A 27,182-nucleotide genomic window follows, 5' to 3' on the forward strand; every position below is an offset into this window, starting at 1 on the left:
TACAGACTCTACCACAGAGTGACTTATGCACTATATATATAATACCCTTGGGTACACTACTGAACCCAAGGGTATTATATATTGTTTTTAATATAGCTTTTTCAACTACATCATAGCTTCTTTTAAAAAGGTATAACATTGTTACAAATATGCAACAGGAAACAACACTGCATAGCCGAAAAAAAATTAAATACATTTTATTGAATAGAAAAAATCTGTATAAAAAAAAACAAAAAAAACTTTAAAACAATGGATGAAAACTGAGGTTGTAACACGGGTTGGTGCCATGGCTATATAGTAAGAAATCCAATCTCTAAATAAATAAATGATGTGTTTTTCATTATTCAAACCAATGTCTGTTTACAAAATAAAATACAAATTTGTTTAATTGTTAAAAAAAAAATCAAAATACAAATATCATTATTGTAAAAAAAAAAAAAAAATCTTAAAACATATTGGAACACACATATTTGTAAACCCTTCAAATTATGTCGACAGGTTTCTGGGTATTCAAGAAAGGAGCTAAGAAAAATGAGGACATTTTGTTTTTAGAACTCCTTTAGCACTATTTCCATGTTGCCAATCTGCTTAGTTCTCCTTGGTTGTGGCCAGAGAACTATAGACTGAGATTTATGACAGCGGGTAAATAGGATCCTTCTCTAGAGCAACTGAAAGTAGCAAATACCAGAGAATAACACTGGAATCATTGTTTCCAAGATTCCGTAATATAATCTGTTTCGTAGCCATTTGATGAAAACTATGAGGAGTGAAAGCCTTGGTACAGTCCAATGAGGCTCCCAGGTAACATTCAACAAAAAGTAGGCTTGCCACACCTTACAAGTAAATGTTTACAATAGGTCTTTATACAAACCCAATGAGAAGTAACTGCTTATTTATTATGTAACAGATCTGTCATGACGAAATTAAATGTATTGATGAAATGTCAGGGGACATGAAATGAGATCTCAGCACTCATATTTAATGATGATTTTCAATAAGATGCTGCACAAAGAAGATGGAATACGCCTTTTTACCACAATGAACATGGGTCTTGCAAGAATCTTACATTTTGAATCCATTGTTCAGTAGTCTCTAAACAGAAGACTCCTACAAGAGAAATCATACAGTTAGACAGAACATTACGGGCAGGAATATGGGGTTCTTCAAAAAGGATGGTGCCAAATTAAAGGCCTAACTTTAGTATCGGTCTCTAATCAGAAAAAAATGCTATATTTTATTGCTACAGTTGCAGCATTAAAAGCCATCCAGCAGACACCTATAGTGTCACATAGGTAGGGGTCAAGTTAATCTGTCTGATCACTGTTTTGCCCACTGGCTCACCACCATTAACATGAACGTGTCTGAGGAGCTTGCTAACATACCGTATATACTCGAGTATAAGCCGACCCAAATATAAGCAGAGGCCCCTAATTTAAACCCAAAAACCCAGGAAAAGTTATTGACTTGACTATAAGCCTAGGGTGGGAAATACATCATCCCCCCATGTAATCATCCAGACCCCCATCATCATCCCCCCCTTCATCATCACCGCCTGTCAATCCCTTCATCAGTGGTCTTCAACCTGCGGACCTCCAGATGTTGCAAAACTACAACTCCCAGCATGCCCGGACAGCCATCGGCTGTCCGGGCATGCTGGGAGTTGTAGTTTTGAAACCTCTGGAGGTCCGCAGGTTGAAGACCACTGTGGCCTTCGTCATCATCACTGCCTGTCAATCCCTTCATCAGTGGTTTTCAACCTGCAGACCTCAAGATGTTGCAAAACTCCCAGCATGCCGATGGCTGTCCAGGCTTGCTGGGAGTTGTGGTTTTGCAACATCTGGAGGTCCGCAGATTGAAGACCACTGATGAAGGAATTGACAGGTGGAGAGTTCACTCGAGTATAAGCCGAGGGGGGCGTTTTCAGCACGAAAAATCGTGCAGAAAAACTCGGCTTATACTCGAGTATATACGGTACTAAGAAATACCATGCACAAATACAAAAGCAATAGAAAAAAAAACTAAACTCTGCAAGTCAGCTCACCACCCGTGTGAACACAGTCCGAACAGAAAAGCCAGGTCCAATATGCTGGAGCACTGAATGGAGTCAGCGGGCCGGATCTCGTGTAGCGATGCAGAACTAATAGATGACAAATGAAAAACAACCCAACTCCAAAGGAAAAAAAATATTAATTAATGACTAAAAAGCAAGACTTTAATTAATGCATGCTAAAATCCAAAAAATAACCCCTGTGACATGTCAATAAAAAGGAGCCTCTGACGTGTTTTGAGCAACAAGCTCTCATGGTCATGATTAAGAGCTTTTTGCTCGAATTGCATTGGCTTTTTCTTCCTTTTTATTGACATGTCACAGGGGTATTTTTTTGGATTAATTAAAGTTTTACTTTTTAGCCATGAATTAATATATTTTTTCCTTTGGAACTGGATTCTTTTCATCTATTAGTTCTGTAAGAAATACCATACCTACAGTAAGTGTGGTATCATTCGTTATTCACAAAAAAACAAAAACTGATGACAAATTGAAGAGAGTCCAGGTCATTCATAGGAGGCTCACCTATGCATTTACTGTGGCCTGCCAGATGCATACAAGTCACTAGGACTATAAACTGTCAATGGGCATTTTGACAAATGTACATAGGCTCATAGCATGTAGCATCATCATTTGAGGTCATGCTCAGTGCAGGTTACAGTGTATGGGCCTAGACTATGGGATTGCACTCTGTAATACTCGGCTTGTTGTCCCAGCACAATCTATAATAACTGGTAATGAAGATAGAGTCAGACAAATGGTAGAATGTGCAGAGGCAGCTTGTAATGTTTTACTCTATACGACTGCACTACAGGAAACTGTATCAGGACAATTGTCTCTTATTCTATTCACAGCTGAAGTCCCTAACAAAGAGAAGAGCTCAAGTGATGCTCCATCAGCACAGTGCTGTGAAACGCATCAGCCTAAGCTGGTATCATAATACCCCAAAATGTCCACAGGTTATACTGTAGATAAACTATTTGTATAAACAATAATAGCAAACAAGTAACATGTGTATAATTGAAGTACAGCACAGCTACAAACAACTTCAACAATTAAAAGCTGAAATGTATTGATATAATTAAGAGGTGGAAAGCCATATACTGATAGGCTACGCTTCAGACTTTTTCACATGTAGTCGCCGTTATAATACCAGCATTCCTTAGGAATACATGTGATACTGTTATGGACTGGTGACAGCACAATTCACAAAATGTCTGTGACACAATTGTGAGATGGATGAAAATGTACCTGAAAGTTTAAAAGGGGTACTCCGGCGCTAAGACATCTTATCCCCTATTCAAAGTATAGGGGATAAGATGCCTGATCGCGGGGGTGCCGTGATCTTTCATGCAGCACACCGTTACCACGCCCCCTCCCATAGGCTTGCATTGAGGGAACGGAGCGTGACGTCACACGGGGGCAGAGCCGTGACGTCACAATACTCCGGCCCCGTGATCGGGAGTCACCCCCGCGATCTCTGCTACGGCACCTCAGACATCCGGTGCACGGAGCGAATGACTGACGATGCAAGGCTGAGACATGTAACGTCATGGTCATGCCCGCTCGAAACGTCACGGCCACCCCCTCAATGCAAGTCTATGGGAGGGGGCGTGACGGCCTCCCATAGACTTGCATTGAAGGGCTGCGGCCATGACGTCACGAGCGGGGCACAGCCATGATGTCACGAGCCTCCAGTGATGCACCTGAGGCTCTAAAAGAACGCCAGGTGCAGCAGAGAGATCACAGGGGTCCCCAGTTGCGGGACCATCACGATCAGACATCTTATCCCCTATCCTTTGGATAGGGGATAAGATGTCTAGCGGTGGAGTACCCCTTTAAGATGTTGTGTTTTTCTCTTGTTATAATCATCTTTCTATAGGACACAATTAAGTTTTTGCTGCAGTGTTTCATCACCATCTCTTCTAGGTCAGGTCATAATCCAACATTAACACTAATGGTAGTTGCTAAAATAGATTTTTTTTTCTTCTGACCATGTTTTTTTTCTTCATCCTTAGGGTATGTTCACATGTACAGAATCTGCTGCATATTTTCTGCAGCTGATTTTGCTACCCATTGAAGTTAATAAGGTGCAAAATCCGCTGCACAAAATATGCAGCAGATCCTGTACGTGTGAACGTACACTTAAATCTGCACATACATGCATGTAGTAACTGGACCATGTGAGGACTTTATTTGTCTTACCAAAACAGGATTGGGTACTTTCAGATGAAAGCAGGAAGACTTCCCCACTTTCTTCTGAGGAGATTCAATGGAGTTTTGGGCAACAAATAGTCCTCAAACAGAAGCATGATTTTACAATAAACACTTGCAGTCTGAAGTAAAAGCAGATCTATTGGTAGTCTCTCTTTTTACACATAAGAGGCAGGATGTGTCGCTTAGTATCACCCAATATACTGCCCTTGCAATTCACAACCAAAAAAACCCTTCCCCTATAAACCCATTGTTCTAAGTGTCAGGAGGTGCTCAGCAGGATACAATTTCCCTCTTAAACCAGACAGATACTAAAAGTGTGTTTTTAGGAAAAGTAAGAATGCTGTAAATCAGACGACCACAAATACGTCCTATTGTTGTAAAATAGGTACAACAGAAGAGTGATCTAAAGTGGCCCTCTGCCTTCACATCTTGTAAAATGTACAGAAGCTGCTTACAGTCAGAGATCTTTGTCTGAATGTAGCATGCCCTTTTATTTAAGCTGAGGTTTGGAAAGCTGCCACTGAGTTTCTTACCAATACCAGAAGTGGATCCAGCAGAAAGAAGTAGAAGTCCTTCCTTTCTATTTTGGCTTTGGCTAAAAAACTTCAGGGGCAGTTTTCAAAAAAACTGCCATGTGTGACACTGGCCTTAAAGGGGTACTCCACTGCCCTAGCGTTGGAATGCTGGGTACGACTGTGGGGTCGTGATGTCACGGCCACACTACGCCCCCTTAATGCAAGCCTATGGAAGGGAGCGTGGCAGCCACCACGCCCCCTCCCATAGGCTTGCATTGAGGGGGTTGTGGCGTGACATCACATGTGGTGCAGCCTGCGCCCAGCGTTCAGAACAAAATGTACCCTGGGGCAGTGGAGTACCTCTTTAAATGGAAATTGGGGGCAAACAACCTTATTCTCAGTAAAAATCAAAGAGAAATGGCACATTCCAACCTTTGTATTGTGACAGATGCTTTGGGTTTCAATTTACCCTGCCTCTGCTATCAAGTCTTGGCACCATTTTATGAAGTTTTTGAACAGAGTTCTGTAATTGTACTTTACTGTAGTTTTTTTTTTGCAGAATGTTGGTGAAGATTCTGCACTAATAAAAAAATGCCACATGCAGTTATATGTCTAGCGTTTATATGTCTTCTTTATATGTATTCCCATTTTCTCAAACCATACTCCAACTTTTAAACATAGTTCACCGGGTAATTATAGCTGTCATGATTAGAGCCAGTTGTTGATCCAGTATTGATGTGTTTTTTTTTTTTTTTTTTTTTTTAAATCAACTGGTGCCAGATTTGTAAATTACTTCTATTAAAAAATCTTAATCCTTCCTGTACTTCTTAGCTGCTGAATACTACAGCGGAAATTCTTTTCTTTTTGAAACACAGAACTGTTGGCTGACATCACGAGCACAGTACTCTCTGCTGACATCTCTGTCCATTTTATGAACTGTCCAGAACAGCATATGTTTGCTACGGGGATTTCCTTTTACCCTGGACAGTTCCTAAAAATGGAAAGAGATGTCAGCAGAGAGCACTGTGCTCATGATGTCAGCAGACAGCTCTGTGTTTCAAACGGAAAATAATTTCCACTGTAGTATTCAGCAGCTAATAAGTACAGGAAGGATTAAGATTTTTTAATAGAAATAATTTACAAATCTGTTTAACTTTCTGGCACCAGTTGATTAAAAAAAAAAGTTTTTCACCGGAGTACCCCTTTAACAGACAGAAGAGAGGTAAGTTGCTGCCAGGCTCCTCTAGTGGCAGCTTATTTCTCTGAGAACAAGAGGATTGGGCATTTGAAATCCAACATGCACGATCCTTCTCTCCCCTGACACCAATATTCAGGGGAGAGCTGGGAGCCCCCATACACAGACAATTGGCCAGACCTGCCAAAATCAGAGAAACTATTTTTTATTATATTTATTATATATATTTATCAATTTTACCTGTTGTCAGTTTCTTTTTACCCGTTATTTTTTTTTTTTCCTTTGGTTTTTATGGTGCATGTCCTTTAGTAAATTTTGGCACAAACGCGAAATTCAGCTGTGGACAGCATCTTTTACACAGAAATAGCTGCCACAGAGGACAGCCTCTTTAACGAGTGTAAAGCAGCCATGCCCGAGTCTCTCCCGCAGCTGTTCAGCAAGCGACGTGAGTGCTTTTTTGGGGGATTTGAATCTACCTAGTCAAGTGGAGTATCCTTTTTACATTTAAAATATTATTTACGAAGTCCACAAAATTTAAGCAATGGACGAGTGAATGATTTTGGATAGATGCGATCATGTTAAAAGCACCAACCTTTTTAATAGTAGAACTGAGCCTTGCCATATTCTCCCTTTGGTATGTGTGTTTTCAATGTCAGAATATTGTTGGCTGTGATATTGGTGCCATTTACCGCCAATTTATCGCCAAAAAACAATTGACGCAATTGATAAATTACTGACCACTGCAAAAATCATCTACAGGACTGTCAAAGTCCTAGCAAGTTTACAATTTGACAGAGGAGAGAATGTACCAAATGGCACAAAAAGACACTGCCCCAAAGAAATGCTCCAAAGAAACGCACTAAAACACACATAAATCCGTTGATAAACACCCCCCCCCCCCATGTGTATATGTTTTATTTTCACCCACCTGTCCACAGACTTTTCAGGAGATCTGGAACTGCGCTCAGGTGAACGAAAAGAACGCTCTGGTGAGAATCTGGTAGGACTTGGGGTTCTCCTAAAGGTTGAAGTGGCCTGAAAATTCTGGCGTCTGAGCTCCTTGACAGCAAATTCTCTATAGATAAAGTAATTATACTTAATAAGAGCAATTATTGCAAATCATAAAAGACTTAGTATTCCTAAGGACATGAGCAGTATATATTATATATTATATATATTATACATTTTGTGGATTGGCTTGTAGCATAAACAGATTTGCCAGCAAAAAACACCAGGAAGAGTTATTTCTTATACAGGTCATTACAGGCGACCCCCCCCCCCCTCCTTATATCTCAGAAACAAGAGACCCAGGTGGGTGAGTGGCCTAAATAGAATTTTGCTTGACGTTCTTGATATACACACGTCCACATATACACACTTGCCTTTCAAATCGTTCTGTTGAGAGCTGCCTTTTTGTAATTTCAAGCTCGGCCTCTTGTTGAGCTATCTTGTTTCTTAGTTGTCCTGCTTCTCGGCTCTGAGTTCCTCTGCATGAAGCACAGATAATAAAGAGAATTAAAACCAAACTAAGGTTGAATAAAAGGTTTATTATTTTCATTAGTTTACATGTTTCTTCTAAAATGAATTACGATGAAACCTCACCAAAAAAAAAAAAAAAAAAACAAGTCTTTGAGAAGACCACCACATTATCGAGAACTTATTTTGTGTAACAGATCTTCAGGCCACCATATATTATCCTTTAGTAGCTATTTTCTTTGAGAAGATCACCCCCTAGAAGACTAAACATTAAACTTAAAGAGAAAATGACATCCTGTTTACCTGCACTAAACCTAATATACTGGGTTATAGTACGGGTGACCAGCTTAAAAAAATAAAAAAGGGTTTGAATCGATGTAGTACTTGCAGAGTTATAAGTGTTTATGTAGTACTTGCAGCGTTATAGGTGTTTATGTAATTCTTGCTATTGCGCTACTTGGGTTTATTAAAACACAGTGCAAACACAATATGACGCGTTTCGGCCAAAGCCTTTATCAGACTGATGTCAGTCTGATAAAGGCTTTGGCCGAAACGCGTCATATTGTGTTTGCACCGTGTTTTAATAAACACATTTCCCTTGGCAGAAGACTAAAGTGAGTGCCGGGATTGTTCTTTCTACCATTGCCATTTATTCCACGTGTACCACCAAGGGACTCGAGTGCCGACCCTTACCCATTTCTTACCCATAGTGCAGGTGAACAGGCTGTCAGTTTCTCTTTAAGGTGTCCCTGTCATTTATGTCACAGAGACATGTCAAAAAACTTTTGATCGGTTGGAGTCACCCAACTAATAGTAAGAACAAGCAGAAAGACACAAACAGCTGCGTGTTTCACTCCTTATCTCACTGCACACCTCCTGAAAGTTGCGTATAACTGTGGCATAAGCTGACATATGTCTGGTCTAATGGTAACATTGCTGAGGCAGTTTTTTAGCCTTAGAACATTTGTTGGGTTTTAATTAATCCATTCATGATTTTTTGCACAAACACTTTTTTGCCCAAGAAATATTTTTGTCATAGAAGTGCAGCAAAGCATATTAAGTGCCTCAGTGGTAACTGGTATGTGATTTTAATTTTACTTGGGAATGAAGATATAGACCCAAACAGCAAATGTTGTTCATATCTATATATCCTGTTTTATTCCTTATACAGTTGACAGGTGCTCTGACATCAGAACTGATCACTTTATTACTTGCAGATTCTTATGTAAATAGTCAGTGTAATTGAGAGTGTGTTATCTTTATCATAGGCTTCTAACTGTAGTGTTTTGCATCTATATCTGTTTAGCAAACCCCTCCCATCTGCAACTGTTAGACTGTGTGTACAGCAGGATGGCTATAGTTATATTGGCTATAGTTATAAGGTATAGCTACATTATGTAATATCAGCTACACTATATATTTAGCATCTACAAAGAGCGTTTACTTACAGTTTGCTCTCTGCCAACATCAGCCTATCTCCAAGCAGCTTATATTCTGCTTCAAGTTCCTGGACCTGCACTTGGGATTGAAATTCTTTGTCTTGATTGGACACTAAAATGGCTTCCAGGTTCTTCACAGAGATTCTTTCACTGGCTAGCTGCTTCCTCAGGAGTTCTATCTCCGAATGACACGATTCCAGTTCTTGCTGCAGCTGAACAAGCAGTAAAAATAGGTTGAATTTACAATACTTTGCTTATTGTTGACAAAATGTTTTACTTTACATTTAAATCATTACATCAATGACAAACCTAAAGGTCTGGGGCTCCACAACAAGGAAGTCTTGTTTCAGGTGCTGCTTCACACTAAAAAGGAGATTTTTTAACACTTACCGTAAAATCTCTTTCTCGAAGGATCCATTGGGGGACACAGACCGTGGGTGTATGCTGCTGTCTCTAGGAGGTGTGACACTATAGTAATAAAAAAAGTCGGCTCCTCCCAGCAGGATATACCCGCCTTCAGGCCCTGAGGTAATCAGTTTAAGTTCCAGAGCAATAGGAGAGGACCAACAGGTCAAAGAAAACCCAAACTGTCCGAGAACCAGAAGAGAAAAACATAACTGAACACACCCTCGGACAGAGAACCAAAGGAAACCCCAAAAAAGGGCGGGAGCTGTATCCCCCAATGGATCCTTCGAGAAAGAGATTTTACGGTAAGTTTTAAAAAATCTCCTTTTCTCTATCGGCTCAATTGGGGGACACAGACCGTGGGACGTACCAAAGCCGTCCCTTGGGTGGGCAGATAAGCAGTCAGGCAGACGGCCGTTCCACGGCCACCTGCAACACTTTAAGGCCCAGACTAGCATCAGCCGATGCGAAGGTATGAACTCGGCAGAACCTCGAGAAAGTGTGCAAAGACTACCAGGTAGCCCCCTTGCAAATCTGCGAGGCCGAGGCTATATTCTGGAGAGCCCAGGATGCCGCAACAGAACGGTAGAATGAGCCACAACCCTGAAAGGAGGAATCTTCCCCTTACAGCGATAGGCTTCCGAAATGGCGGATCGAATCCACCGAGAAATGGGGCCTTGGAAGCAGACTGTCCCTTACGACGAGCTTCCGTAAGGACGAAAAAAGGAATCACACTGACGAAATGAAGAAGTGATGGAGAGATAAGACCGAACAGCCCGAACTACATCTAGCTTGTGTAGTAAGCGCTCCTTAGGATGAGAAGGAGAAGGGCAAAAAGACGGGAGGACATTGTCCTCATTGAGATGAAAGGCCGAAACCGCCTTAGGCAAAAAGGAAGGATCTGACCGGAAAACAACCTTCTCCTGGTGGATCACCAGAAACAGAGAACGGCAGGAGAGAGCTGCCAATTCAGACACCCTCCGGATGGAGGTGATAGCCACAAGAAACGCCTCTTTCTAAGAAAGGAGGCGGAGAGACACCTCTCTAAGGGGCTCAAAGGGTTCGCCCTGGAGGGCACTCAGAACCAGACTCAAGTCCCAAGGGGGAGAGGGTGACCGATAAGGAGGAACAGCATGTGCCACTCCTTGAAGGAAGGTCCGGACATGAGAATAGAAGCTAGGGGCCGCTGGAAAAGAATAGCAAGGGCCGAAACCTGACCTTTAAGGGAACTGAGAGACAACCCTAGTTCCAAACCGACTGCAAAAAGGAGAGAAGATGGGGAACCGAGAAGGTTACAGGGGATAAATCCTGAGCTTAGCACAAATGAAAATAAGACCGCCAAGTACGGTGGCAAATTCTTGAGGAGGAGGGCTTACGAGCCCTGAGCACGGTGTGAATGACTTGGGAAGAGAACCCGCGGGCACTCAAAACCACGATCTCAACCGCCACGACGTCAAATGCAGCGACTGTAATTTGGGGTGGCCAAGAGGACCCTGGGAGAGCAGGTCCGGACGGAGCGGAAGGCGCAGTGGAGCGTCGTCCAGGAGCCTGACTACGTCGGCGTACCATGACCCTCGGGCCAATCTGGAGCTACCAGAATGGCGGGGATGCCCTCTGTTTTGAGCTTTCTCAGAACCCTGGGAAGGAGCGGAAGGGGAGGGAACAGATAGGGTAGGGCAAACCCCGCCCAAGGAATCACTAGGGCGCCCACGGCAGAGCCTGAGGGTCCCGGGACTTGCTTTCCGCCCAGATGAGAATCTTGGTCACCTCGGCCAAGGCTGCCGAGCTGCGAGAGCCGCATTGACGATTTATGTACACCACGGCCGTGATGTTTTCCGACTGGACGCGGACAGGACGGGACTGAAGATGGGACTCCCAATGAAGAAGACAAAGAAGAATCACCCGTAATTCCAATATGTTTATCGGAAGAAGAGTCTCTCGGGGAGACCAGAGTCCCTGAACCGTCCAATCCCTGAACACGCCGCCCCAGTCCGACAGGCTGGCATCCGTTGTAACTACCTGCCAGTGAAGGGGAAGAAATGACCGCCCTTGGAGAAGAAGGGGGGACCGGAGCCACCAGAGCAGAGACTGACAGACCCTGCGAGGGAGAACAATCTGACGATCGAGGGACAGAGGAGACCTGTCCCATCGAGAGAGAATCGCCAGATGAAGGGGGCGGTAATGAAACTGGGCAAAGGGTACGGCCTCCATAGTTGCCACCATCCGACCCAGGACTTACATACAAGTGCAGTTGGGAGCTAACCTGGGTCCGAAGGGAGCGGACCCCGACAGAAGCGCCAGACGTTTGTCCGGCGGGAGGCAATTCGGGCAGAGGCCGTGTCGAAGCGAAGTCCCAAGAAGGTTATAGACTGGGTAGGACAGAGGACTGACTTGTCCCGGTTGACTATCCACCCGGAGCGATCCAGAGTGTGGAGAGTGACGTCCACATTCTCCAGAGTCTGGGCTCTGGTTGGAGCCTTGATGAGAAGGTCGTCCAGGTAGGTATCACCGAGACTCCCGTCGACCGTAACAGGCCCATCACTGGTGCAAGGATCTTGGTAAAGACCCAAGGAGCCGAGGCCAGACCGAAGGGGATGGCTACGAATTGAAAATGCCCCTCTGGAACCGCAAAGCGGAGGTACCGATGATGGCCTGGAAATATTGGCACATGGAGGTAGGCATCCTTGATGTCCACCAGTGAAGTAAATTCCCCTTGTTCCAGGAACGCCACCACCAAACGGAGAGATTCCTTTCGGAAGAGACGGATGAGAAGATGACGGTTGAGACGCTTGAGGTCTAGGATTGGACGCACAGAACCGTCCTTCTTGGGAATCACAAAAAGATTGGAATAGAAAACCCCGGAACCGTTTCCCTGGAGGAACGGGAACAATAAGCCCCTGGAGAAGCAGAGACTGGAGAGCCTCTCGAAATTGCTTCGCCAGAGAAGGCGACCGGGGGTCCAGGATTCGAAAAAAACTGATCCCCCGGAAAGGGAAGCGAAGTCGATTCGGTAACCATTGGACACCACGTCCCTGATCCAAGGTCCAGATGTCTCGAAAAAGTAAGAGACGACCTCCCACCCGAGAAAAGAGCTGCAGGTGGGGGCCTCACTTCATGCAGAAGTGGGATTGCGGTTGCCTGATTTGGGCGCAAAACTGCCGGACCGGTTGGAGTCCGACTTCCAAGACAGGCGTGCCCGTAACGAGGGAGCCATCTTGTCCCGCGAAGGCGCCTGCCCGGACCCTTTGCTGGAGCCAAAGGTCCGAAAGGAAGAGGACTTCCTTTGGTAAGTAGGGCGAGCCTTATTTTGAGGCAACAAGGAACTCTTACCTCCCGTCGCCTCAGGGATAATCTCATCAAGGCGCCTGCCAAAAGGACGGCCACCCGTAAAGGGAAGCACAGTGGGAGACCTTTTGGAAGCGGCATCCGCATTCCAAGCTTTAAGCCACAGAGAGCGGCGGAGAGCCACTATGTGACCCACAGCAAGGCAGAACAACGGGCTGACTGCATGGAAGCTGCGCACAGGAAGTCCCCAGATTTAGAGCATTGGAGAGCCAGGACAGATAGATCCTCTGGGGGGATCCCGCTAAGATATCCTGATAGAGCCTTTGGCACCGCTCCTACAGGGCCTTGCCCATGTCGAGGCGAAGATGGGAAGAAGAGAAGAGCCAGCTGCTTCAGAGGCAAACTTCGCTAAGTATTCTGCCTTCTTGTCCGTGGAATCCTTGAAGGCAGCGGCCTCTGCCAGTGGCAGTGTAGTCGCCTTAGAGATCCGGGAGATTGGTGGATCCAGAGGGAGGGAAAACCACCTAGGTGACAAAGGCCTTGTCAAATGGATAAACGTTCTTGAATCGTCTTGATTCCCGAGAACCTCTTGTCTGGATGTTTCCATGCAGATTCCAGAATGTCCTCAAAGTCAGTGTGAGAGCTGAACCTTTGAGGTGCTGGCTTAGTACGATGAAAGGATACTCCTGGAGTGACATCCCAAGATCCTGGGTCCTCTAAGTGAAAGGTGTCTCTTATGGCTGTCACCAATGAGTACACCGTTTCAACTGAATCCGAGTGGTCCTCTGAGTCAGATGCCGGCTCAGAAGCCTCGTCCGCCAGTTCACCAGGAGAATGTAAACGAGTAGAGGCAGTCCTGGAGGGGGGCGACCCTGACCGGGAACGCGGCTCTTGCGTGGCAGAGCGGCGACTCCGAGAACGTCCTCTGGAGGAGCGACGTGTGTGCCCAGATGACGGGGGGGGGGGGGGGCGGCGGGACCCACAAGGGGAACGCCCACGTCTATCTAAAGACACAATGGAAGAGTCAGACAAGGCACCCCTAGTACGCTTGTGAGAGCGTGAAGTATGTGGAGACGAGGAGCAGGCCCTCTCCTGCTCAGGGTAGACCCCTTCAAGGTGGACATCACTTCCCGGGAGGCCTCAGCCACCGAACGGGAGACTTGGGTCAAGTCAGCCATATACCGGGTCAGGGAGGAAACCCAGGCTGGTGGAGCGGCTGAATCCACCGGAACCGAAAGGGCACCAGGGGGTACTAGGGGGTCTGGGAGAGCAGTGAAGCAGGCAGGGTAAGTGGGCTCTCGGTATTACAGTGCCTACAGGCAAAATAAGTCACTGACATACCAGGATACTGTTTAGAGGGAGGAACAGCTCTGGGTACTGAGATAATGAGAAAAAAAAGACAGGGACTTTCTCACCCTAGTCTGTGACCCTGGGCAGCTGCAGAGAGGAGAACTCGGCTCCGTGCAGCTAGAGTGTCAGCCAATAGGGAGAGAGGGGCGTTCCTGAAGCAGAGGCACTAACTAATAGGCCACTCCTAACTGAAATTCACGCCCACGGCGCTGATTGGAGGCTACTTCGCGTCTCTGAAGAGCTCCGACCGCGCTGTGAGTGGAGCTATGAACTGCCGACAAGAAGCAGTAATGGCGCCCGCTCCTTGTCCCGAGCGCACATGTCAGCCGCATATGCGCTCGGAGGAACAGAGCGGGCGGCCTGTACGCCGGCAGGGACTGCCGGAGAAAATTAAAGTAAGCCGGCGTTGAGAGCACCCGGCCCGTACCAGCGCCGCGGCTGTCAGCCGCATATAAGGCGTTGCATGAGAAGTGAAAATGAGCCGGCGCTGAGAGCGTCCGGCCCGAACCAGCGCCGCGGCTGACAGACACATATAAGGCGTTGCACACACACACACATACAGTGAAAAGCACACACACACACATACAGTGAAGTGCCCCATAAAATTACATGCCCCCTGAAATGCCACTGCACCCCAGAATAAAAATCCAGCCCCTGTATAAACCAGCCCCCATAACCTGAAAGGTGGGCCAAAAACAGGGGGTCTCCAGAGGTTGCAAGTCCGTACCTAAGGAGAAAAAGGGGGGAAAGTACTTACCTCAGTCAGAAGAACTTACCTAATGGAGTCTTCAGTTAAGTCTTCAGTCAGCTTTAGTTACCTGCATCACGCCTGGCTGCTATGCGCGAGCGAGGCGAGCAGGGAAATAGGGGGGCCCGGACCCATGAGGTACCAACCCAGGCGCTGACCGTTGGCGAGGGGGGGTGAACAGCGCAATGTCTGTGCCCCCTCACTCGCAATGAGGAAACAGGGAACCGGAGTCCCTGAATCCCCACCTGAAAACAGAAAAGAAAAAGGAATAAAAAACTAACACGTCCCTATACTAGGAAAAGAAAAAAATCAGAAGACCTGGTCTGGAGAATTCCAGACCATGTCCACCTCCTTCAGATACTAAGCTTAAACTGATTAGCTCAGAGCCTGAAGGCGGGTATATCCTGCTGGGAGGAGCCGACTTTTTTTTATTACCATAGTGTCACACACCTCCTAGAGACAGCAGCATACACCCACGGTCTGTGTCCCCCAACAGAGCCGATAGAGAAATAGTCTTTATCAAACACAATCAGAGTTCCTTGGAGTCCCATACTATTGTCATGCTTGCTAACCTTTCCAAACCTGTGAAAATGTGTTCCCTCTTCCCTCCAGTGGCTCCATAGCAGCATGAAGGCTTCTATGGTATGTAAATTCTTGACATGCATCATACCTATAAAGCATTGGCCAGGCTATTCCAGGTAGAATAAGTCATGCAGAAAGTAGCAGAGTACCCAGCATTGCCTGGTCTTCAGTACCTGCTTACAGAACAGTAAGTATTAAACTCCCAGGCAATCTCTCTAACCTCAGAGTAATGTGAACAGGAGATGTACATAGACTGGGGGTGGGTTATGGTTGATTTAACTTCACTATATTTGTATTTGACATATAGCATGTGTACCAAGTTTCATCAAAATATCTCCATTTGGAAGTTATGCTGGAACATACAAACATACGTTGAGTTGTATATGTATACATTTCTTAACCTCCCTGGCGGTATGATTCTGTCTGGAAATTTGTACCAAAAGCGGTACAATTTTTTGCATTGAATTTTACATCTCCCCCTGCCCATTTCACATCTCCCCCGTCACATTCCCCCTCCCTTATCACATTTTCCTCCCCCTTGTCACCCCCCCCCTTGTCACATTCTTCCCCATTGTCACATTCCCCCCCCTTGTTACATTCTCCCCCCCCTCCATGTTACATTCCCCTCCCTCCATGTTACATTCCCCTCCCCCCCTGTCACATTCCCCCCCTGGTCACATTCTTCCCCCCCCCTTGTCACATCCCCCCCCCTTCATGTCACATTCCCCTCCCCCCTATCACCTCCCCCCCCCCTTGTCACATTCCCCCCTCTGTCATATTCATATCCCCCTTCTCACCTTGTCCTGCAGCAACATACACTAGGTTTGCCGTGCAGATTTCAAACCTAGTCTATTTGCTGCAGAACAAGCCCTTTCCCCTTCAGCCAATCACTGGCTTGAAACCACTGCGGCCTGTGATTGGCTGAAAAGGGAAAGGTCCTAGAAGATGAATAGTGAAGAGAGCAGGGACCAGAGCGCACGGAGGGGAACGACATCTGCAGGGACCGGGATTAGGTAAGCAAAAGTTTTTTTTATTTTACTCCTTTTTCCTTTTACACTTAGCTCAGTGTTTTTCTAACAGGGTGCCTCCAGCTGTTGAGAAACTACTACTCCCAGCATGCCCGAAACACTGACTTTTAGTATTTTTCTTTACCTGCTCTGGCCAGCCCCCGCAACGGGAGCCGACCCGAGCAGATAATCGCATGTTTTCCCGGGGGCCGTATCGCTATATCGCATTGCTTTTTCGATATATCGTGCAACTCTGCAATTCTACCCCGAGCGTGACTCGGGGTTACCGATCCTGGCAGGGAAAATTAACCCCGAGTCACGCTCGGGATAACCGCTCAGGATGTTAAAAGCAGAAGCTTTCCCTTACAGATCATGCACACTGCAAAACCAACTGCTTGGACTGTAAGGCTGTATGGCTATGGATCCATATTAGGGCCTTTTATATTGAGAGTTTATTGTCCAGAAATTCCACATAGAAAGCATAATGATCAATGGAGCATGCCGCACTATAACCTCTAGCCTGTTGAACTTTGAATATTAATTAATATTGTTATTTTATGTTATATATTAAAAGTCTCTATCCTCCACTGATCACATTCTGCAAGCAGAATGACATTCTGACAATTTGCAGGGATATGTGGAGACAATAAGATGGACAAACAGTGGTGCTGCCTTGTGCCGTTACCAAAAGCAGGACAGGTACATGTAGTCACAATAAGTGCTCACGTGCCTGGCGATGTTTGGCTTAGAGCTCAACACCTATTATAGCATGAAATAGTAAGTTTTGTTGCGTGGCTGCCCCGGACCTGGATCCACCTGCAGGGAGATGGCTGAAGAATACTTGAACTACCACTGGAGGAGTCCGAACGGAGAAAAAAAACCCAGGTTGGTTGGGGGCACACACCTAACAGTAAAATCCACCAAGGGCACCATGGATTAAAAAGGGGATTTTTATTAAAGGGGTACTCCGGTGGAAAACTTTTTTTAAATCAACTGGTGCCAGAAAGTTAAACAGATTTGTAAATTACTTCTATTAAAAAAACTTAATCCTTCCATTACTTATTAACTGCTGAATACTACAGAGGAAATTATTTTCTTTTTGGAACTCTCTTGGAGCTCTCTGCTGACATCACATTGTATACGCATGCGCATACGCACACCACTCCCTACTATGCTCGTTACCATAGCAGCGGGTACACGCATCTTGTGCCCGCATCACACCACGGACGCGTGCGCTTCAAGTCGCCGGTGTTCAGCGTCCCATCATCACTATCCAAAACTCATATATAATGTAAGATATCTATCCAACATGTATAACTACATTGATTTTATAAATGTTATGTGTAATTTTATCCATATTTAAGATGTTATTCTCTGGTTAACTCTTGTGCTCACCATTGGCCCTGAGTTGGCGGCCACGCCCACGGGGCGGGGCCCACCATAATCTGGCGCCAATTTTGAGCATAAAGAGCGTCTTTGTATCTTGTTTTGTTATGCTGCCATACTTACCTGATGAAGGAGCTCCAAAGCTCTGAAACGCGTTGTTTTCTTTGGCAATAAAAATTATTTTTGAAGAAACTGTTATCCATCGCTGGTGGTTTGCGCCAAGAAGCTGGAATCTTTTTTCCTCAAACCTATCATTCTATTGACCGGCCTGGAGTACTCCAAAACCTGGAACCAGGAGGCTGCATCACCTATCTGATTGTCCAAAGCGCTATTGCAGTTGTGTCATTATACACAACTAAGCAAGGTGAGTGGTACAACTACACTCACCATACACTATCTGCTCGACACACATATTATGTATCAGACGATACTTGTCCCATGAGGAAGCTCTGCCGTTTTTGTCCCTTCAGATCTACGCTGCTGACATCACAAGCACAGTGCTCTCTGTTGACATCTCTGTCCATTTTAAGAACTGTCCAGAGTAGGAGAAAATCCCCATAGCAAACATATGCTGCTCTGGACAGTTCCTAAAATGGACAGAGATGTCAGCAGAGAGCACTGTGCTCATGAGGCACTGTGTTCCAAAATTTACAAATCTGTTTAACTTTCTGGCACTAGTTGATTTAAAAAAAAAAAAAAAAAAAGTACCCCTTTAATGTAAAAACAGACAACGTGTTTTGAGAGCACCCACTCTCTTATTCAAGTCTCATCTGAAAGAGACTTGAAAAAGATAGTGGGTACTCTCAAAACGCGTTGTCTGTTTTTATATTAATAAAAATCCCTTTTTTAATCCATGGTGCCTGTGGTGGATTTCATTGTTAGCGGTGTGTGCCCCCCAACCAACCAGGGTTTTTTTCCTCCATTTGGACTCCTCCAGCGGTAACTCAAGTATTCTGACAATTTGCAAACATGTAAAATAACATAAGATAATTTTTTTGTCCTGTAACATACCATCTCTGCATCTTGTGATTTAGCATGGAGTTGACGGTTTATCATTTCTTTACCAGAATCCAGTTTAACACAAAGTTCCCTGGTAGATGCCAGGTCACTAATGGCCGATGACTTCTCTGCTTTAACCTGTCGCAGCTCTTCTTCCATCCTTGCAACTGACTTGGACAAAGTGCTTATTTGAGATTTATAAGACTGTTCTGAGGTAATATGCTAAAATCCAATATGAAAATACAGATGCATCAGAAAAAAGTCTACAACAGGCTGCAAAGCTGTAGGTAAAGTAGGGGTTGGGGGATGACTAACTGGTAAAGGGGCTGAACTGTGCTGGACACTAACAGCCTAAGGCTAAGTTTCCACTTGGTTCTTTTCTGGCAGTTTTTGGATATCTGCCACTGCAGTTTTTGAGCCAAAGCCAGAAGTGTATTTAAAAGGAATAGGACATATAAAGGAAGGACTTGCACTTCTCCTCCCTTATGGATCCACTTGACTTTGGCTCAAAAATTGCAGAGGCAGTATGTAGTGGAAACCTAGCCATAGGGAAATGCCTAGTGGAATCCGAAGCCTAATTTGCATATATGTTAAACTATGATATCTCAGCTCTGGTGGGGTAAATTATCTAATGAGAGGCATGTAAAGATTCAGGCTCAAAAGATCTATACAACCATGCTCTTACTTTATACCCTAAAAACCTGCTGACTGGCTGCCGTCTGACCCCAGTTCCCTTTCAAATGACACATTGTCTTATCCCTATTTTTTCTACCACTCTACTGCTTTAGTTAAAACATGTATTGCCTTGTAACAGACATATTTATATCTTACTTGTTCAGACTCTGATTCTAAGGCATCAACTCTGTCTTTAATTCTTCGGCGTTCTGATTCTGCACCAAGAAGGTCCAGCTTTACAGAGTTAAATTCTGCCTCCAGTTGGTGAAATTTATCTTCCCAAATATGAGCCTGAGATGAGGATTTGCGGTAATTTTCAAGGAGGTCTCGATTTTCTTTTTCCTGTCAGTGAAAAAAACATTTCCTGAATAATTTTTTGTGAGCAGATTTATGTGGGTTTGGGGAGTGATCGAGACCTCCGCATGGTAATCCTGGAATCCCAATCAGCTGAGATGACCATCAGAGGGTCCTTACCTGCCTACATGCCATCCAATCAGTGCTCTGAGAATACAGGCAGCCTTGGCAACCTGTATAAGCAGAGTGCCGATAACACTAATCAGGGCTATGCTATCTATAAAAATAGTGAATCGTTTTTTTTTGTAATAAATGCAAATAAGGCCCTCCACTAAAACCATTTTCAAATAAAATCATGAGAATAAACAAACATATGTGGTATTGCCACATGAGGAAATGTCTAAACTTGGTTACTATTTGTCTGCGACAAAAATCGGACACATTTGATTAAGCTGGGCCTGTGTATTTTCCCGCAGAATACTACATACAAAACATCCCAATGATATTTAATCGACAGATACAGATATAAAAGCCTGTGTGTACACACCAAATATCATCTGACCTGTTATTACATAATGTCTGACTATATATAATTTATAAGATATGGCCCAATACAGCTACTATAATTCCCCAGACACTACATATATTTCTATGTAGAGCCCTAATATAAGCTAGCCCTATTTTATTTGTTTCTTTCCAACTTACTTTGGAAGTCAATACATTTTCGAGTCGTGTAAGATCTGTTTTAGCACCTTGAAGTTTTAGCTTCTCATCCTGAAGTTCATTTTGTAAGTCTTTGAGCTTATGAGTTAACGACTAAAAAAAATAAAAAATAAATTAATATATTACAGGGATTTGTGCATGTTCACTTCTATATCTCTGAAAAATAAGTTATTTAGTTTTCTTCCAAGTTTTAAAACCGTGTTTTGCAAACAGTGTGCCTCCAGCTGTTGCAAAACTACAACTCTCAGCATGCCCGGACAGCCAAAGGCTGTCCGGGCATGCTGGGAGTTATAGTTTTGCAACAGCTGGAGGCACACTGTTTAAAATAATTTGACTGGGTAACTTTACATGGATTGCTGCCAAGCAATGCCAGACTCCATATTAAATAATATGATATGCCATAAATGTCTTGAGGTATCAGCTATATTGCTGAGGATCCAATTGTTCTCAGTGGACAATTGGAAAGTCTACGGGAAATTCAAAAATATCTATATCAAGCTTGGTTGTTTCTGCATCTCTATAAGAGGCAGGACAGGCACGCTCTCAGGATCAATGGACATGTCAGCAAAAAGCCCCAAGGATAAGACATGAAATTAAAATGTCATGTTTAGTGTGCAAAATTCCTTTTTAGGATAGGGTCACACATTGTGTACACGGTGTATTTCACACTGTGCAAAATCCGCTGCGCAGCAGGAAATACATGGCGCAGTAAGGTTTGGAGGAGGAGCCAGCGTGCTAATGTAACTGTGACACGCAGGCCCGCATTCAAACCTCACTGCGGACACAGGGCTCACCCGGTTCGTGGTTTGCCTTTAGGAGAATATGCAGGGGATTTTGGGCAGCATCAAATACATTGCCTATACGTCTGACCCTACCCTTAATAGTTAAATAGGATTTTTAAGATAACAACATGATTAGATGGAAAATACTCATGCTCATGTTTACCTATTTGACTTGTATTTAGTGAGGGACAGATTATGTATGTAGTGTACATATTATTGTAACAGAAGGTCTTGGCTTGCCTGACTGATGTACATATTACCTGTATCTCAACCTTGTTTTTGGAAAACTGATCATGCAGAGCCACATTCTCCTGAACTACAGTCTCCTTCACTCTTCCTGTTTGAGACAATTCTTCACTGATCTCATCTATTTGCCGACGTAGGCGACTGACTTCCTGCTCATGACTGCTAATAGTTTTAGAAGATTGCCTAAGAAACAAAAGAACAGAACACTGAACTTAATGATCAGATTTTTATTTGCTTTACATGAAGAAAAGTGCTGTATGATGAGAAAACCCATTCTAGCTAGCTCTGTGTCCAATATACCTTTACACAACAACAAAATTCCCCAGGGATTCCAGGGCAAATTATATGTGACAACAACCTTTAGGGGTCGCCCCCCAAGGGGTTAACCCTAAACTAGAAACCCCCCTTAAAACTAAATTTTATTAAGTCATTTAAAATATATGAGCTCCGGTATAGTGATCTAAAAGCACAGCTAGTAGTTGCTTGAATCGTATGTTGGCACCCTGTAACTTCTTGGGTAATGGTATTGTGCTTTTATAGCACTAATCTGCGGATGCCACTGTATAGATAGAGAAGCACTGTAAGCTGCTAGTTAAAATATGAATAGCCCTCCGCTGCCCGACGTTTCGTTGGATGAACCAACTTTATCAAGGTACAGAGGCTAATGGCCGTTCGTTTGGTCCGCTCTCCCTTTTATACCCTCTGTTGGTGATGTCAAAATCGTTACATCATTATGCGCCGATTATTCGGCCTATCTGAGCTCAAGTGACGTGACTGACCAATCCGGTCATGTCACGTCATTATGTGTTGATCTCATCCCAACCAATCAATACTCTTCATGCCCTGTCACTCGCATTGCGTATATATGATGCGCGGCGCATGTCTCCGCACTTAGTAATAATCTATCACAGTTAAGGATAACTGCGCATGTCCGTTCTGCGATGATCTGCCGTTCGCGCATGTCTCCGCACTTAGAGATGATCAATCGCAATTGTAAGCAACTGCGCATGTCCATTCCACGGCGATCCGGCGTTCGCGCATGTCAGTGGACTTAGATTCAATGTTAGATATTATTAGAGACTGCGCCTGCGTCCAACTCAAGATGTTCCTATGGTGGATTATGTACATGTCTGCGGACTCAATTATGACACAACCATGATGGTAATTGTAAACTACAAATTAGTTGTACTCTTTATTCTACTAGTAACTTACGTGTACTGAATATATATAAATACAGACCCATTATATCACCGCAAATAGTGAATTCAGTAAGTACAACATATGTTTGTAGAGTTCATTATTTTAATGTTTGTGAACTTTTATTGTTCTAATGAATATTATTCTATATGTGTGAACTTGGTAGTGACAGGGGTCATCGTGGTGAAGGGTATTGGTGATAAATTCTGGATTAAAGTATATAGATATAGATGGTAGGTGTTGATGTTACTGGATGTCACCTAATGCGTCCATGTACAGTGGATATTGATAATGTTAGAGGACGCCATATATATAAGGTGGAAATGCTAATATTATTATTCCTATGACTGTGGGCATCATAGTATGGTGGTTATTGTGGACTATATTCTATCTATCTATATTATATCTAGATACTAGCTAATCTCCAAAAATGGGGCCCAGGATCCAGATTGGCCCATTAGCTACCAACCCATAATCCATGGCTCCAGGTGGGTATAGCTCAATTGAACTGTATCATATACCCAATGTCCATGATAGTATATGGTGCCAAGGGGTCTCTGTCTGTTCATAATGTTCCCATTGATGAGTATATATAAGATGTGTTCACATCATTGTTAAGCTTTTTTGATGTTTGCCAATCCTACGTCTGACTTCTTGGGTTGTTTTGCCCACATATATTTTGGGACATGTGCAGCAAGCTATGTATAATACGTTTTTACTGCTGCAATTTATGAAGTCAAAGATCTTGTAGGATCTATTATCATATGGATTGATAAATTCCTTAGTTTTAGGGAAGGAACTGCAAATTGTGCAGTGGCCGCAGGGGTACGAACCTGCTGGCGGGTTGGGTAACCATGTCTGTGGGGTGTCTATTTTCTCATCAAAGTGACTGTGAACCAAAAGTTCACGTAAATTGGCCCCCCTTCTGTATGTGATATTAGGTCCGGGTCCAATTTTTCCCTTCAAATCAGGATCAGATAGTAGGATATGCCAGTGTCTTTGTAATATTTGGTTGATCTGAGGAGTGTAGGCATCATAAGTTCCTATCATTCTGGTGACTGATTCCTTAGATGTGGAGTTACTGTTGTTCGGTCCTAGTAACCTATTCCGATCACTACGTTGTGCTCTGTTGAAGGCCTTTCTCATATGTTTGATTGGGTAGCCCCTATTTAAGAATCTAGATGTTAAGTTTTGGCTTTCTTTCAGAAATCGATCATCTTCCGAGCAGTTGGGTATATGATACAGTTCAATTGAGCTATACCCACCTGGAGCCATGGATTATGGGTTGGTAGCTAATGGGCCAATCTGGATCCTGGGCCCCATTTTTGGAGATTAGCTAGTATCTAGATATAATATAGATAGATAGAATATAGTCCACAGCACTCCTCCAAATAACCACCATACTATGATGCCCACAGTCATAGGAATAATAATATTAGCATTTCCACCTTATATATATGGCGTCCTCTAACATTATCAATATCCACTGTACATGGACGCATTAGGTGACATCCAGTAACATCAACACCTACCATCTATATCTATATACTTTAATCCAGAATTTATCACCAATACCCTTCACCACGATGACCCCTGTCACTACCAAGTTCACACATATAGAATAATATTCATTAGAACAATAAAAGTTCACAAACATTAAAATAATGAACTCTACAAACATATGTTGTACTTACTGAATTCACTATTTGCGGTGATATAATGGGTCTGTATTTATATATATTCAGTACACGTAAGTTACTAGTAGAATAAAGAGTACAACTAATATGTAGTTTACAATTACCATCATGGTTGTGTCATAATTGAGTCCGCAGACATGTACATAATCCACCATAGGAACATCTTGAGTTGGACGCAGGCGCAGTCTCTAATAATATCTAACATTGAATCTAAGTCCACTGACATGTGCGAACGCCGGATCGCCGTGGAATGGACATGCGCAGTTGCTTACAATTGCGATTGATCATCTCTAAGTGCGGAGACATGCGCGAACGGCAGATCATCGCAGAACGGACATGCGCAGTTATCCTTAACTGTGATAGATTATTACTAAGTGCGGAGACATGCGCCGCGCATCATATATACGCAATGCGAGTGACAGGGCATGAAGAGTATTGATTGGTTGGGATGAGATCAACACATAATGACGTGACATGACCGGATTGGTCAGTCACGTCACTTGAGCTCAGATAGGCCGAATAATCGGCGCATAATGATGCAACGATTTTGACATCACCAACAGAGGGTATAAAAGGGAGAGCGGACCAAACGAACGGCCATTAGCCTCTGTACCTTGATAAAGTTGGTTCATCCAACGAAACGTCGGGCAGCGGAGGGCTATTCATATTTTAACTAGCAGCTTACAGTGCTTCTCTATCTATACAGTGGCATCCGCAGATTAGTGCTATAAAAGCACAATACCATTACCCAAGAAGTTACAGGGTGCCAACATACGATTCAAGCAACTACTAGCTGTGCTTTTAGATCACTATACCGGAGCCAATATACCTTTAAACTTAAAGGGGTTATCCAGGAAAAACGTTGTTTTATATATCAACTGGCTCCAGAAAGTTAAACAGATTTGTAAACTACTTCTATTAAAAAATCTTAATCCTTTCAGTAGTTATGAGCTGCTGAAGTTAAGGTTGTTCTTTTTCTAAGTGCTCTCTGATGACACCTGTCTCGGGAAATGCCCAGTTTAGAAGCAAATCCCCATAGCAAACCTCTTCTAAACTGGGCGGTTCCCGAGACACGTGTCATCAAAGAGGACTTAGACAGAAAAGAACAACCTTAACTTCAGAAGCTCATAAGTACTGTAAGGATTAAGATTTTTTAATAGAAGTAATTTACAAATTTGTTTAACTTTCTGGAGCCAGTTGATATATATAAAAAAAGTTTTTTCCTGGATAACCCCTTTAAAAGGGAATCTGACATCTGGTTCACCTGCACTAAACCCAAAAGTGTGGGTGAATCAGATTAAAATCTGTGGTCCGGTTCCGGAGATACATGCTATATAAGCAAATGTTCCTGTTGATAATATGTTAATTATCCGCCTTTGCGCAATGGAGGCAGGAGCTTGTGTTCTGAGCTTCACTGCCTCCGATCTGTCTGCCCAGTTGATAAGTATTCCTAGCGTCTGCACATATGCGGATGCAAGGTGGGCAGATCAGAGAGGCAGGGAAGCTTAGAACACCAGATTCACCCCCATTGCACATAGGAGGTTAATTAACATATTAGTAATGGGGATTAATACAGCGTGTATCTCCGAAATCCGTTCACCCGCACTTACTATTGAATGCAATGCAAAAGGAAAAAAGACTTGGCTACTCACCATGCTGCAAAAAGACTTCTCCTTAATCAAAGAGGTACATCAGCATACACACCAGGGCAAGGGAGGGCAAGGAGAGAGGCAGGGGGTGCGAGTAGAACTTCGCGGTTTCGTGCATGTAACTTGAAGAAGTGCAAGATCAGCATGAAACCGCGCAGTCCTACCATATTAAAGAGAAGTCTTTTATCAACACGGTGAGTCGCCGAGTCTTTTTTCCTTTTGCATTGCATTGAATGGACTTGACATACTCGCAGCACCACCTGAGCCTGCACATGTACATTCCGGTTTAGTTTAGTCACCCACCTCTACATTTGCTCAGCTATATACGGTAGTGCCAGATATTTCATTTATCTTATTTATTATCACTATTTACTATTGAATTCACACCAAATTCTGTGTATTTATAGCTGGAAATTCCCATCAAGAAAAAGATTATCTAAAGTTTCCCGACCTGTGTGTCCCAACAGTAAATAGAGTGGAATCGCTTAGTAAGTCTCTTACCGAGCAGACTCTTCCATCTCCCTCAGCATGCGTTGTATTGCATTTTCCTGAAGAGCAAACAAATTGAACGTATTTAGTAAATTTGCCCATACATATACACATAGGAAGTACCCATGGACTTTAAAGGGGTACTCCGCCCCTAAACATCTTATCCCCTATCCAAAGGATAGAGGATAAGATGTCTAGGGGCAGAGTATCTCTTTAATCATTGGCCAAGATGCTTGGTAATAAGTCATGGTTTATTTTTAGTGCCCAGTCCTCCATTTAAGCAGCAAGCAACTCACCAATGATTTGATCTATTTTATCTATAGAAAACAACTGGATGTTATAGACAACCACACTGTTCTGGGCAATAATTCAATCATTCCTTGTAGTAGTTTAATTTTACCAAGATACAGTGCATTACCACAATAGGACCTACAGTAGTAGGGCATACCGTGTCTACCATTATGTTACAACCTAGTTTAGCAACAAACTATTAAGCATCATTAAGTTTATGCTTAACATTTAAAGAAAATATTTTAAATCCACTATTGTAAGCATGTCAGGTCTATGCACAAAAGTTACTTTTTAGAGGCTAAATCTTTTGCCACTGAAACAAGTTCTGAGGTTTTAATGAATGGATCTGAGCTGCAATACCAGACACATCCATTGCCAAATGTATGGACTGTGCCTGGTAACTAATAATAACTAATCAGGTGCAGTGGGAGTACTTAAAGGATAAGTCTCATGCTCAAAAACGTATCCCCTATCCAAAGGATAGAGGA

General features: G+C 43.6%; 1 protein-coding gene across 5 annotated transcripts in view; it reads right to left on the reverse strand.

The window, feature by feature from the left end:
- Positions 1-422: 422 nt before the first annotated feature.
- TSGA10 (testis specific 10) overlaps positions 423-27,182 on the reverse strand; it is a 70,041-nt gene continuing 43,281 nt past the window's right edge. For 4 of the 5 annotated variants that reach the window (XM_056555947.1, XM_056555945.1, XM_056555944.1 and 1 more), the window contains exons 12-20: positions 26,416-26,462; positions 21,386-21,554; positions 20,326-20,436; positions 19,483-19,668; positions 18,664-18,873; positions 8,899-9,101; positions 7,357-7,461; positions 6,903-7,049; positions 425-1,107 (exon numbers count right to left, since the gene is read on the reverse strand). In XM_056555947.1, coding sequence (XP_056411922.1) covers positions 1,083-1,107; positions 6,903-7,049; positions 7,357-7,461; positions 8,899-9,101; positions 18,664-18,873; positions 19,483-19,668; positions 20,326-20,436; positions 21,386-21,554; positions 26,416-26,462 — 1,203 coding nt within the window. In that variant the 3' untranslated portion in view covers positions 425-1,082. Of the gene's footprint in view, positions 1,108-6,902; positions 7,050-7,356; positions 7,462-8,898; positions 9,102-18,663; positions 18,874-19,482; positions 19,669-20,325; positions 20,437-21,385; positions 21,555-26,415; positions 26,463-27,182 lie in introns of all 5 variants that reach the window. The other variant, XM_056555949.1, reaches the window with a different exon arrangement.

Source organism: Hyla sarda, chromosome 2 (genome assembly GCF_029499605.1).
Source record: "Hyla sarda isolate aHylSar1 chromosome 2, aHylSar1.hap1, whole genome shotgun sequence".
In the NCBI taxonomy this organism is placed as follows: Eukaryota; Metazoa; Chordata; class Amphibia; order Anura; family Hylidae; genus Hyla; species Hyla sarda.